The sequence below is a fragment of the Nematolebias whitei genome, chromosome 1, assembly GCF_014905685.2.
Source record: "Nematolebias whitei isolate Nwh7 chromosome 1, NemWhi1, whole genome shotgun sequence".
NCBI lineage: Eukaryota > Metazoa > Chordata > Actinopteri > Cyprinodontiformes > Rivulidae > Nematolebias > Nematolebias whitei.
The window spans coordinates 4,354,340-4,368,943 of record NC_056498.1 but is presented as its reverse complement, the minus strand read 5'-3'; the positions used below and the strand labels follow the sequence as shown (position 1 = coordinate 4,368,943).

The window sequence follows — 14,604 nt, the reverse complement described above, 5'->3', positions numbered from 1 at the left end:
TATATATATATATATATATGTGTATATATTTGTATGTATTTATGTATATATATATATATATATATATATATATGTGTGTATATATGTGTATGTACATATGCATATATATATATATATGTATATATATATATATATGTGTGTATATATATGTGTATATATATATATACATATACATGTGTGTGTGTGTACATATATGTGTATATATATATATACATATACATGTGTGTGTGTGTACATATGAGTGTATATATATATATATACGTGCGTATACATATATATGTGTGTGTGTGTGTGTGTGTGTATATATATATACATATGTCTGTGTGTGTTGTAACTTCTCTAAAGAATAAATAATAAATAAATAAATAATAATGATAATTAACAATCTTAATAATAACTTCATTCAAACCATTCATGTCTGCTAGATCCCATCCCAACCAAACTGTTTAAAGAGGTGTTTCCCTTAATTAATGTCCACATTTTGAATCTACTTAATTTGTCTCTAATAAATAGTGACGCACCACAGCGCTTTAATGCCCCTTTTCTACTGTTACGGTGCGGATCAGGTCAGTTCGGGTCAGCTCAGATCATCTCGTGTCTCTTTGCGTTTCCGTTGTCTCACGGGCTTCATCCAGAAGACACGTGTTGTTCCTGCTGTGTCCGGTTCAGTTCTTCATGTTCATTCAGTGATGAAATAAGACTTTTCTTTACTGGACTCTTTTCTCTTTCTCTTGACTAGAAAGAAGAAAAAGTTGGTTAATTCAATCTACATACTGTTTTTGAATCAATGCATAAAACAAAGAAAGGTGCAGCTAACAGTTATGATATATTAATAATAATAAACTGATAAGATAAGAAAATGAAAAATAAATTGATTTAAAAATAATGAAAATAATGTAATGACAACTGATGTATGAATCAGAAAGTATTATACAGATATTCTTTATTGCCATATGCACCACATGTGGTACATGTGGTGGATCAAAATTATGTACACAGGGTCCCAGTTACATCCAACAATAAAATATGAAAGAAAAACAGTAATAAGATCTAAGATATGAACTAAGAAAAACATCAACTAAAAATACACTAAGCACTAATAGCATAAAAACAATAAACACAATACGCCGAACAGCAGCACAGACATGAGTCTGTGTGAACACATGAGCACAAATGAACACAGCAACATGAAACAGATCAGCAGCAACATGCAACAGATCAGCAGCAACATGAAACTGATCAGCAGCAACACGAACCTGATCAGAAGTAACATGAAACAGATAAGCAGCAACATGAAACAGATCAGCAGCAACATGAAACTGATTAGCAGCAACACAAAACTGATTAGCAGCAACATGAAACTGATCAGCAGCAACATGAAACAGATCAGCAGCAACATGAAACGGATCAACAGCAACATGATGTGATTCTTCACAGTGTTATATATTCATAAGGCTGCACAAACTCCAGTTCATGTTGCTGTTTGACGTATTGTTTTGATTGTTTACTGCTATTAGTGCTTAGTGTTTTATTAGTAGATGTTTGTAGTTCATATTTTTCTTAGTTCATATCTTAGATCTTATTACTGTTTTTCTTTTACATTTTATTGTTGTCTGTAACTGGGACCCTGTGTACATAATTTCATCCCACCACATGTTCAACATGTGGTGCGTATTCAGTATTTATTTAATTTTTTTCACTTTAAAAATAAAATAAAAGCAAGTCTTTATCGGCACAAATAAAGTGATGTGGAACATGTTGCATCTGTTCTTACCAATAACAGAATGTTGCAGCGTTGTGCTGCTCTGTTAGGTGTAGATTCTGCTGATGGAGCAGGGGCAGAAGCCAGGAGGCTTGGAGGGTTTAATGTGGAGTTTAGAGATGAACCGTCACGCGCTGAAATATGTTCTGGATAAAATACAGTGAGAAACGGGACCGGAGGACAGTTGGCGTTTATGCAAATTGGCTTAGCATCGTAGCACCGATGTCCTTTTATGGCGTCAGCCTCTTTTGTTAGTTAAAATTATCTTCAGAACAGATGGGATGAGTAACTTAAAATATATTTAAAGTTAGAAAACACTCACCATCTTCTATAAATGATTCAAGTAGAGCGGTGGCCATGTCCAAACCACCCTCCAATTGCTCCATCTAGCTCGCTTTGACTTTTTTCGTCGGCCACCAAGCACAACACCACCTGCACTTCTGCATTTGACCACAGCTTTGATATTATTGTTTTTGTATATCTTCAAAATACCAAAAGATACGCTCCTCGAGTTATCGCTAATGGCAGGCAGTAAAGAAAAATGGCGAATCGGGTTGTTTGGAAAGATTCCACAGGCTCCTCCCCCCGACCAATCAGTGACCAACAGTGTTTCTGACATCATGGCTCGGCTCGCTTGGACCCCTTGAGAAGCCGGGCCAGAATTCTGGGAGGTGAGCCGGTCCCAAGAACCATGGAAAAGACCTCAAACACGTGTCAAGCCGGAAATATCCGGGACATAAGATAGCTGTAATTAAATCTTTACTTAAAAAACATAACCTTGACTCAGGATTCCTGGCCATTTATAGACCCACCGATATATCTAATCTAACTTTCATCTCAAAAATTCTAGAGGAAATAGTTGCAGGTCAGTTGCGTGAACATCTACAAAAAAAATAATCTGTTTGAAGAGTTTCAGTTAGGGTTTTGAGTTCATCATAGCACAGAAACAGCACTAGTAAAAGTCACTAATGATATTCTCATGGCCTCAGACAATGGACTTGTGTCTATACTGGTCCTGTTAGACCTCAGTGCTGCATTTGATACAGTTGATCACAATATTTTACTACAGAGGCTTGAATATGATGTTGGAATTGCATGAACAGCTCTAAAATGGTTTAAATCATATCTATCTGATAGATTCCAGTTTGTAAATGTAAATAATAAATGTTCTTCATACACCAAAGTTAGTCATGGAGTTCCTCAGGGTTCAGTGCTTGGACCAATACTCTTTTTATATGCTTCCATTAGGTAAAGTTATGAAACAGCATGGGATACATTTTCATCGTTATGCTGAAGATACACAACTATATTTGTCCATGAAACCCAATGAATCCAATCAGCTACTTAGACTACAAGCATGTCTTAAAGACATAGAATCGCTAAAATTATAAACATCTTGTCTAAAAATGATGTAGAAAAACTGGTTCATGCATTTGTCACATCTAGATGTCCAAAAATGTATTTAAAAAGTCTTCAGTTGATCCAAAATGCTGCTGCCAGAGTCTTAACTTGAGTTAGTAGGAGAGATCATATCTCTCCAGTTTTAGCTTCTCTCCATTGACTCTCTGTCAAATCCAGAATAGAATTCAAAATCTTACTTCTACAAAGCCCTCAACAACCTGGCTCCATCTTATATTATAGATCTTATTGTTACATCATCAAAGTTCATGCTCAGTATTCCAGGTAAAAATCCAACCATATTCTGTCAGGTCATCTGGACTTTTTTTTTTTTCTGAGAGGTTTCATCCAAAGGACTTGGATTTTTTGTTCTTCAATAACTTTGGACTTATTGTTCCATATTTTCCTAACAGAGCACTTTGCTCTCAGACTGCAGGCTATCTCATGGTCCCCAGAGTTTCCAAAAGCAGAATGGGGGAAGACTTTCAGTTATCAGGCTCCTCTCTTGTGGAACCAACTTCCAGTTTCTGTCCGTGAGGCTGACACATCGTCCAGTTTTAAGACTTTCCTTTTTGATAAATCCTGTAGTTAGGGTTGGCTTGTTATGCCGCTATAGGCTTAGACTAATGGAGGACGAATTGACCATATTTCCTTAAATTAATTATTAAAATGTAATAGTTTTCATTTGATACTATTTATATCTTAACATGATTCTTGACCTGCCATTGTGGATCTGTTCCTTCTTCCTGTTCCTCTCAAACCCAGCTGGTAGAAGCAGATGGTCTCTTGTCCTGAGCCTGATTCTGCTAAAGGTTTCTTCCTCATGAGGGAGTTTTTCCTTTCCACTGTCACCTTCATGCTTGCTCAAGATGAGAGTTCTGTGATGGAGTTAAACTCAAAGCAGTCTGCTCCTCAGATAAATGATATTATTAGCTTACTTTATATATATATATGAATGTTTCTGTTCAGTGCCCCTAAGATGAGTTCTGTTGTTGTGATTTGGCGCTATATAAATAAACTGAATTGAATTGAATTAAAGTTGGATTCTGACTGTCTCTGCTCTAACTAACAGGTTACCTGAACGTGCTGTCCAATAACCGCTGGCGGGAGCGCTGGTGCCGCCTGAAAGACAACCAACTGCTCCTCCACAAGGATAGAGATGACCTAAAGAGCCATGTTGCCTCTCTGCCCCTTAGAGGCTGCGAGGTCAATCCCGGCCTGAACCATAAACACCCATTTGCCTTCCGCCTGCTTCGTAATGCTCAAGAAGTGGCCGTGCTGGAGGTGAGCTGCTGGTTTCAGCTGTTTCAGTCAAACTGACCGACTAGTAAGGGGATCATCATAACCAGTGGTTAATTTGAGCCGGATCCTGCTGGAACAAGATCCAGGAACTCTCTCATTTTAACCAGTTGTGTTCTGGCAACTTTTTTTTTTTTTTTGCATCTGCCAACTCCGCCCCTAAAAGTCCAAAGTCATCACGCATTTTTATTTTAATTATTTATTAAAAAATACAACGAAAGGAGATGTTGCCCTTAGCCCGGTGGACCCAGTCTGTGGAGTGGATGTTCCAGCCACAGCACGCTTGGCGCACCAGCTCGAGGAGCTTCTAGGCAGATGGGAGTGAGGACAGAGGGACAGATGGTCACATTTACGCACGGAGGTTCTGTGCAGAGTCCTTTTTTCCTCTTCTCCAAATATTGTCCCTACAGGGCTGCACACTGAAAAACACCTCTTCTCCTCTTAGACCCCCGAAAACAGAAACGATCATTTATTCATCAGAATAAATAAATGCCTGTGGACAGTGCACGTTATGCACAGCGTCTCCAGACAGCTCTAGCGCATGCACATCTGCAGGTGTCTGAACTCCTGCTACGTTTCAGACATAATAAATATAAAAAGCTTTCTGTAAAAAATAAATTAACAATACAAAGAGAAATGTTTGATGTGTTATTCACATTATACGTCACATTTCAAAACAATGGCGCTAATTTGTCAAAATAACAACAGCGATCAAAATGTCAAAAAGAGTCCAATTTACTTTAATAAAAAATGGATGGATTGTCTGACAACCAAAAATTGAAGCCTTTAGGTGCTTCAAACGGTGCCACGAGATTAGAGCAGGAGCAACAAAATCAGTGGAGAAGAGCTCATCTCAGAACCGTGAAGTGAGGGGAGGGAGGAGGGGGGTTTAGGACACCTGACAGAATCAACTCTATTCACACACAACCTGTTGCTCTCCAAAATAGTAATTTTATTAAGTGTTTACAAATGTAGGTAAATGCTGATGTATAACAACCTGTTGAAATACACCAAAATGCAGGAAATGGCATCTCTGTGATTCAAAATTTTCTGTGAGAGGACCCCCACCCCCCACCCCCAGCCTGCCCGCTGTTCTGACATCAGTCAGTTTACAAATTAAGCCCTGATCATAACGTTCTGATGAACTGAACCTTGGCATCCTTTTTTCTTCAGGAGTGTTGTCATATACATATGCTGTAGAAGTCTGTAATGATGTCTTCCTGTTCTTATCCAGGCCGCCTCGTCCGAGGAGCTGGGTCGCTGGTTAGGGGTTCTACTGGCTGAGACTGGCTCCACCACAGACCCAGCCACCCTGCACTATGACTACATCGATGTGGAGACAACCGCCAACGTCATTCAACTGGCCAAACAGTCATTTTGGTAGGGGCAAACATTTTCTTTGACTCATGTTTCTCACTATGTAACACCGGTACATAGTCACAGTTGCTACCTGCCTGTTTTTCACATTGAATTTTGTTGTTTCTTAAGCTTCACCAGTAAGCGTGCTATCTCTCCCAGTCCGTACCGGGAAAACCTGATCAATGGCTATGCCTGTCCCTCTGGCATGGCTCTGCACTACGACGATGTGCCCATTAATGGAATGGTAAGAAAACATGGGTCAAACCCAACATTTTTGATGAAACTTTTAGTCAAAGCTCAAGGAGTGTTCCTATACTAGTTTTTTTATTTTTCAGACCGAGTACAATTCAGTTTATTTATATGGCACCAAGTCTCAACAGACGTCATCTCAGGGCACTGTACAAAAACATTCACATACATTATAAAAGCCCATTAGTAAAAGTTATGGTAAATGGACTGTACTTATATAGCACCTTTCTATCTAATCAAAATACTCAAAGCTTTTTACAACAAAATTTGTGTCCTCATTTACCTCCACACACACATTCACACAGCACTTTACTACATCGCTACAATGATCATCTACATCTGTAGAGACTAATCAGAGCTTTAGATCACATTCATACACCAATGGGACACACATCAGAGGCTGTGAGGTATGTCTTGCCCAAGGATACTTCAACATGTGACTGCTGTTGGAATCGAACTCCAAACTCTCCCATTTGAGGGCGACTGCTCTAACCACTCAGCCACATCTGATAGTTATCTATCTAAGGAAGTCAGGAGATTGCGTTGAATCTTCTCTTCGCCACAGTCTCCCATCCTGAGCAAGCACAAAGTAGACAGTGGAAAGGAAAGACTCCCTTTTAATGGGAAGAAACCTCCACCAGAACCAGGCTCAGGACAAGCGGCCATCTGCTTTGACCGGCTGGGTTTGAGAAGACGGGAAGGAGAAACAAACAAACACAGAATGACAGGTCCAGATGTACTTTCTATAGAAGGAAAGACAAAAATACATGTTAAAATAGAAATAATTACAAATACAGACAGGTAGAGTAGAACAAGTAAAGACAGCAGCAGTGAGAGGACATGTGGTCCGTCTGTCTTCCAGCAGTCTAAGCCTATAGCAACATAACTAAGGGATAGCTCAGGAAACCCAAGCCAACCCTAACTAGAGGATTTATCAAAAAGAAAATCATTCATTAGAGACAAATATTGGATAAAAATATCCTCTATCTCACTTACTCAAAGAAGCCACATTCGACAACAGGAGAATATATATTTTTTCTGGTTTTACTTGCAAGGACAAATTTCCAGGGCAGGTTATACAGATATACAGGAAGTACATGCATGAAGCTCAGTCATGAGAATCTGCCATGGGTAGTGTGTTAGGCTTATTTTTAGTTCAGCCAAACTCACAGACTTGGAGGCAACCTTGAAGCAATAGTTGCATACCTGCAGCCTCCAGTCAGCTCCTCATCCAGCTCTCTCTGCTAACTCAAAACATGCTGTTCGTGGGCAGCAGGGCTGGGATATATGGACTAAAATGAATATCTCGATATTTTAAGATAAATCGCGATATACAGTGGGTACAGAAAGTATTCAGACCCCTTTAAATTTTTCACTCTTTGTTTCATTGCAGCCTTTTGCTAAAATCTAAAAAGTTCATTTTATTTCTCATTAATCCACACTCAGCACCCCATCTTGACATAATAAAACAGAAATGTAGAAATTTTAGCAAATTTATTAAAAAAGAAAAACTGAAATATCACCTGGTCATAAGTATTCAGGCCCTTTGCTGTGACACACATGCTGTCCATTTCCTTCTGGTCCTCCTTGAGATGTTTATACTCCATTGGAGTCCAGTTGTGTTTAATTAAACTGATTGGACTTGATTAGGAAAGGCACACACCTGTCTATATAAGACCTCACAGCTCATATTGCATGTCAGAACAAATGAGAATCACAAGGTCAAAGGAACTGCCCAAGGAGCTCAGAGGCAGAACTGTGGCTAGGCACAGATCTGGCCAAGGTTACAAAATACTTTCTGCAGCACTCAACGTTCCTAAGGGCACAGTGGCCTCCATAATCTTTAAATGGAAGAAGTTTGGGATGACCAAAACTCTTCCTAGACCTGACCGTCCAGCCAAACTGAGCAATCGTGGGAGAAGAGCCTTGGTGAGAGAGGTAAAGAAGAACTCAAAGATCACTGTGGCTGAACTCCAGAGATGCATTAGGGAGATGGGAGAAAGTTCCACAAAGTCAACTATCACTGCAGCCCTCCACCAGTTGGGGCTTTATGTGGCCCGACAGAAGCCTCTCCTCAGTGCAAGACATATGAAAGCCCTCATAGAGTTTGCCCAAAAAACACATGAAAGACTCCCAGACTCTTAAGAAATAAGATTCTCTGGTCTGATGAGACGAAGACTGAACTTTTTGGCATTAATTCTAAGCAGTATGCGTGGAGAAACCCAGGCACTGCTCATCACCTGTCCAATACAATCCCAACTGTGAAACATGGTGGTGGCAGCATCATGCTATGGGGGTGTTTTTCAGCTGGTTACAATTGAAGGAAAGATGAATGCAGCCAAGTACAGCAATATCCTGGAAGAAAACCTCTTCCAGAGTGTTCTGGACCTCAGACTGGGCCAAAGGTTCACCTTCCAAGACAATGACCCTAAGCACACAGCTACAATTACAAAGGACAGGCTTCAGGACAACTCTGTGACCATTCTTGACTGGCCCAGCCAGAGCCCTGACCTAAACTCAATTGAGCATCTCTGGAGAGTCCACCAATGTTCACCATCCAACTTGATGGAACTGGAGAGGATCTGCAAGGAAGAATGGCAAAGGATCCCCAAATCCAGGTGTGAAAATCTTGTTGCATCATTCCCAAGAAGAATCATAGCTGTACTAGCTGAAAAGGGTACTTTTACTCAGTACTGAGCAAAGGGTCTGAATACTTATGACCATGTGATATTTCATTTTTTCTTTTTTAATAAATTTGCAAAAACTTCTACATTTCTGTTTTTTTATGTCAAAATGGGGTGCTGATGTACATTAATGAGAAATAAAATGAACTTTTTAGATTTTAGCAAAAGGCTACAATGAAACAAAGAGTGAAAAATTTAAAGGGGTCTGAATACTTTCTGTACCCATTGTATGATATATATCTCAATAGTTTTTCTTTCCATAAAGTAATAACAAAAATATATTTCTGACTCAAAACTTTGTCCCAGTTGTTACACAGGCCTATTTATTAACAAACAGCCATAACTGTACAAAATAAATGTCAAAATAAATAAACTATTTACACAAATTAGTTTGATTTTTAGACCTTTATTTACATATAAAATAGTATATAATAATAATCCTCTTCAGCCTCACCGCCTTCACAACATTAGTAAGCATGTGTGAATCTGCAGTTCCGACAGACTTCAGCCTCCTTCCTTGAAACAAACCACAATATACAGTGGGGAAAAAAATCTTTAGTCAGCCATTGATTGTGCAAGTTCTCCTACTTAGAAAGATAAGGGAGGTCTGTAATTTTCATCATAGGTACATTTCAACTATGAGAGACAAAATTGAGAGAAAAAAAAATCTTGGAAATCACTTTGTAGGATTTTGAAATAATTTATTTGTAAATTATGGTGGAAAATAAGTATTTTGTCAATAGCAAATGTCCAACTCAATACTTTGTAACATAACCTTTGTTGCCAATGACAGAGGTCAAACATTTCCTGTAAGTCTTCACCAGGTTTGCACACACTGTAGCTGCTATTTTGGCCCATTCCTCCATGCTCCTCTAGAGCAGTGATGTTTTGGGGCTGTCGCTGGACAACATGGACTTTCAACTCCCTCCACAAATTTTCCATGGGGTTGAGGTCTGGAGACTTGCTAAGCCACCCCAGGACCTTGAAATGCTTTTTACGGAGCCACTCCTTCATTGCCCGAACGGTGTGTTTGGGATCATTGTCATGCTGGATGACTCAGCCATGTTCCATCTTCAGTGCTCTCACTGATGGAAGGAGGTTTTGACTTAAAGTATCACGATACATGGCCCCGTTCATTCTTACCTTCACACGGATCAGTCATCCTGCCCCTTTTGAACAAAAACATCCCCAAAGCATGATGTTTCCATCCCCATGCTTCACAGTAGGTATGGTGTTCTTGGGATGCAACTCAGCATTCTTCTTCCTCCAAACACGACAAGTTGAGTTTTTACCAAAAAGTTCTATTTTGCTTTCATCTGATCACATGATATTATTAAAGTCCTCTTCTGGACCATCCACATGCTCTCTGGCAAACTTCAGACGGGCCTGGACATGTACTGGCTTAAGCAGGAGGACATACCTGGCACTGCAGGATTTGAGTCCCTCTCTGTGTAGTGTGTAGCCTTTATTACTTTGGTCCCAGCTCTGCAGGTCATTCATCAGATCCTCCAGTGTAGTTCTGGAATTTTTGCGCACCATTCTCATGATCATTTCGACTCCCACAGGATGAGATCTTGCGTATGGCCCCAGATCAAGGGAGATTATCAATGGTCTTGTATGTCTTCCATTTTCTTACATTTGCTCCCACAGTTGATTTATTCACACCAACCAGCTTGCCTATTGTAGATTCACTCTTCCCAGCCTGGTGCAGGTCTACAATTTTCTTCCTGGTGTCCTTTGACAGCTCTTTGGTCTTGGCCATTGTTGAGTTTGAGGTCTGACTGTTTGAGGCTGTGGACAGGTGTCTTTTATACAGATAACGAGGTCAAACTGGTCCATTAATACAGGTAATGAGTGGACAACAGAAGAGCTTCTTAAAGAAGTAGTTACAGGTCTGTGAGAGACAAAAATCCAATTCCTAATTTTGTCTCTCATAGTTGAAATGTACCTATGATGAAAATTACAGACCTCTCTCATCTTTCTAAGTAGGAGAACTTGCACAATCAGTGGCTGACTAAATACTTTTTTCCCCCACTGTAAATCTTATTTAGCCGTGCTGCGCCTTATGAGAGGAACAGTGAGAGGTGGCGTCGCTACATTAATAAATAAGCATCTTATCATATCGCTAAAGACACGGTCCCAGTCTCACCTGTACAGGTCCTTCTCAAAAAATTAGCATATTGTGATAAAGGTCATTATTTTCCATAATGTAATGATAAAAATGAAACTTTCATATATTTCAGATTCATTGCACACCAACTGAAATATTTCAGGCCTTTAATTGTTTTAATACTGGTGATTATGGCATACAGCTCATGAAAACCCAAAATGCCTGTCCCAAAAAAATAGCATATTTCATCCCACCAACGAAAGACAAGTGTTTTTAATACAAAAAACGCCAACCTTCAAATAATCATGTTCAGTTATGCACTCAATACTTGGTCGGGAATCCTTTTGCATGAATGACTGCTTCACTGCGGCGTGGCATGGAGGCAATCAGCCTGTGGCACTGCTGAGGTGTTATGGAGGCCCAGGATTCTTCGATAGCGGCCTTAAGCTCATCCAGAGTGTTGGGTCTTGCGCCTCTCAACTTTCTCTTCACAATATCCCACAGGTTCTCTATGGGGTTCAGGTCAGGAGAGTTGGCAGGCCAATTGAGCACAGTAATACCATGGTCAGTAAACCATTTACCAGTGGTTTTGGCACTGTGAGCAGGTGCCAGGTCGTGCTGAAAAATGAAATCTTCATCTCCATAAAGCTTTTCAGCAGATGGAAGCATGAAGTGCTCCAAAATCTCCTGATAGCTAGCTGCATTGACCCTGCCCTTGATAAAACACAATGGACCAACACCAGCAGCTGACATGGCACCCCAGACCATCACTGACTGTGGGTGCTTCACACTGGACTTCTGGCATTTTGGCATTTCCTTCTCCCCAGTCTTCCTCCAGACTCTGGCACCTTGATTTCCGAATGACATGCAAAATTTGCTTTCATCCGAAAAAAGTACTTTGGACCACAGAGCAACAGTCCAGTGCTGCTTCTTTGTAGCCCAGGTCAGGCGCTTCTGCCGCTGTTTCTGGTTCAAAAGTGGCTTGACCTGGGGAATGCGGCACCTGTAGCCTATTTCCTGCACATGCCTGTGCACGGTGGCTGGATGTTTCTACTCCAGACTCAGTCCACTGCTTCCGCAGGTCCCCCAAGGTCTGGATTCGGCCCTTCTCCACAATCCTCCTCAGGGTCCGGTCACCTCTTCTCGTTGTGCAGCGTTTTCTGCCACACTTTTCCTTTCCCACAGACTTCCCACTGAGGTGCCTTGATACAGCACTCTGGGAACAGCCTATTCGTTCAGCAATTTATTTATGTGTCTTACCCTCTTGCTTGAGGGTGTCAATGATGGCCTTCTGGACAGCAGTCAGGACGGCAGTCTTACCCATGATTGCGGTTTTGAGTAAAGAACAAGGCTGGGAGTTTTTAAAAGCTTCAGGAATCTTTTGCAGGTGTTTAGAGTTACGTTGTTGATTCAGATGGTTAGGTTAACAGCTTGTTTAGAGAACCTTTTCATGATATGCTAATTTTTTGGCACAGGCATTTTGGGTTTTCATGAGCTGTATGCCATAATCATCAGTATTAAAACAATTAAAGACCTGAAATATTTCAGTTGGTGTGCAATGAATCTGAAATATATAAAAGTTTCATTTTTATCATTACATTATGGAAAATAATGACCTTTATCACAATATGCTAATTTTTTGAGAAGGACCTGTATAACAGCTATATAATAAGCATTAGCCATCTTGTTAGCTGCTAAGGACCATGTCTTTAGTGATGTGATAAACTGCTGATTTATTAATGTTGTATTCTCACTGTTCCTCTCATAAGACACAACACAGCTAAATGTGTTTCATACTGTGGTTTGTTTCAGGGAAGCAGGCTGAAGTCTGTTGGACCTGCAGCTGCAGCTTCACACATGCTTCATGCTCCACTGTTTTTAAATGGTGAAAAAGATTTGTAGTTCCAACCTTTTGTCGGGATTTGTTTTTGGCATTGTCTACATAAATCATTTTCTGCCCCTGATCTTACAATTTAAATCCAAACCATCTCCAAAAGAACAGCCATTGTTTCTCCTTTTGCTCAGCAGCAGCTGCTCTTCATATATCTCCCGTTTACTTGCTGTGCTAAACGTCTCCCGCCCACTTCCTGGAGAAGCAGGAAGGGGGAGAGCATAGCTTAGGGGCTGGGTTTGTATTCAAGGAGGGAGAAGGAGGGGCCGCGAAGGAGAAAGAAGACAGCAGGAGGATTTTCAAGTATAACACTACAGTATATCGTTTATAACAATATAGTTTAATCTTATATTGAAAAAAAAAAAAATCTCGATATTTTTAAAATATTGAGATATCACCCATTTCTAGTGGGCAGTTAACATGCTCAGCCACAGCAGTTAAAAACATTTGTAAACTTTGACCAAAAATTCCCTAATAACAAGTTAAGCAAATCCAAAATGGGTTTAATTATTAGGGGAAATACCTCTAGCAGACATGTTGATGGTTTGGATTAAGCTATTATTTTTGACAATTCACAGAGCTCAACAGGGCAAAAACAGTCCAAACACAAATCAGGTTCTAGTAATATTTCTAAAGCTGACTCATCTGACGGAGCCAGAGGCAATAGTAGGAAGGATGATTTTAAAAACACTACTTTTATGAAGAACACAGAAAACACTTTGCTGTCTTAATACCACGTGTTTGTCTTTAAATATTTCTAAACTACAGACTTGTTATTTTTTTCCTACTTGGTTACTTGCGATGTGGAAAAAGAAATGGCATCACCAAGCATAAATGCGGTATCAATTTAATTCATTTTATTCATGTAGCACCAATTCACAACAGAAGTTATCTCAGGGCACTGAACAGAAACATTCACATACATAAAAATTCAATAACAATATTTATCTAAGGTAGGGTAGGGTTTCCGTCCTAAGTATTACGTGTTTTATAAATACAAATACAAGTACTTGAGAGGTAGTATCAGACCTGATATTGATACTGGTATCTGCATCAGGACACCACTAGCTCAAACCATTTCTCATCATATGGAGTTTCAGATCACAGACTGGTGGGTTTTGTTGTTACATATTAACAACACTAATAATCTGTAACGTTGCCTGTACTAACTCCAAATGCATCTGTTCTCATAATTTTTGTTCCCTTCTTTTTCACTCTGCATCTCCTTTTTGTTCCTCGCATTTTCCTTTTTCTTCTATAACTTTTTGTTATTTTCCTTTGTTTTTTCTTTTCCTTCTTTTCTTTTTTCTCTCTTTATTCCTTTCATTTTATTTCCCTCCAATTTTCAATTTCTTTTCTCTTGAATTTTCTCCCCTTTCCTTTGGATTGTTTGCAATGGTCTAACCTCAGGAATTGGGGACACAGTATTCCTCTCCGGGCACCAGAGGGCGCCAGCGGACCAAGGAGGCTCACTATGAGAACGCAGAGCTGTATGAGAACATGCCCTCACCTAAACTGACCTCCCGCTATCCTCCCAAGTCTCCCTCTGCTCCTGTCTCCTCTTCCTCCTCTGTTGGTCGCAACAGAGCTCATGTCTCTAAAATCTCCTCTAAGTTTCTCACGGCTGACTGTAAACCTAAAGACACAGCTCAGGTGAAGAACACTTAACATTCACCGTTTTCTCCTTCACTTCTGTCTGCAAAGAACTTTGACTTCTTCTTCATTGTGCAGTGTGTTTTTTGTCTGCTTCTTTGTCTGATGTTTCTCATGCAGTATTGTGCAAAAGTCTTGGAGTGTGTGTGTGTGTGTGTGTGTGTGTGTGTGTGTGTGTGTGTGTGTGTGTGTGTGTGTG

At 40.0% G+C, this 14,604-nt stretch overlaps 1 protein-coding gene across 1 annotated transcript in view; it reads left to right on the top strand.

The window, feature by feature from the left end:
* The window catches only part of afap1 (actin filament associated protein 1), a gene marked incomplete at its 5' end in the record, with an annotated part of 107,597 nt that overhangs the window by 41,085 nt on the left and 51,908 nt on the right, over positions 1-14,604 (top strand). Inside the window, 3 exon segments of the mRNA XM_037681507.1 lie at positions 4,233-4,444; positions 5,694-5,839; positions 5,948-6,062. Coding sequence (XP_037537435.1) covers positions 4,233-4,444; positions 5,694-5,839; positions 5,948-6,062 — 473 coding nt within the window.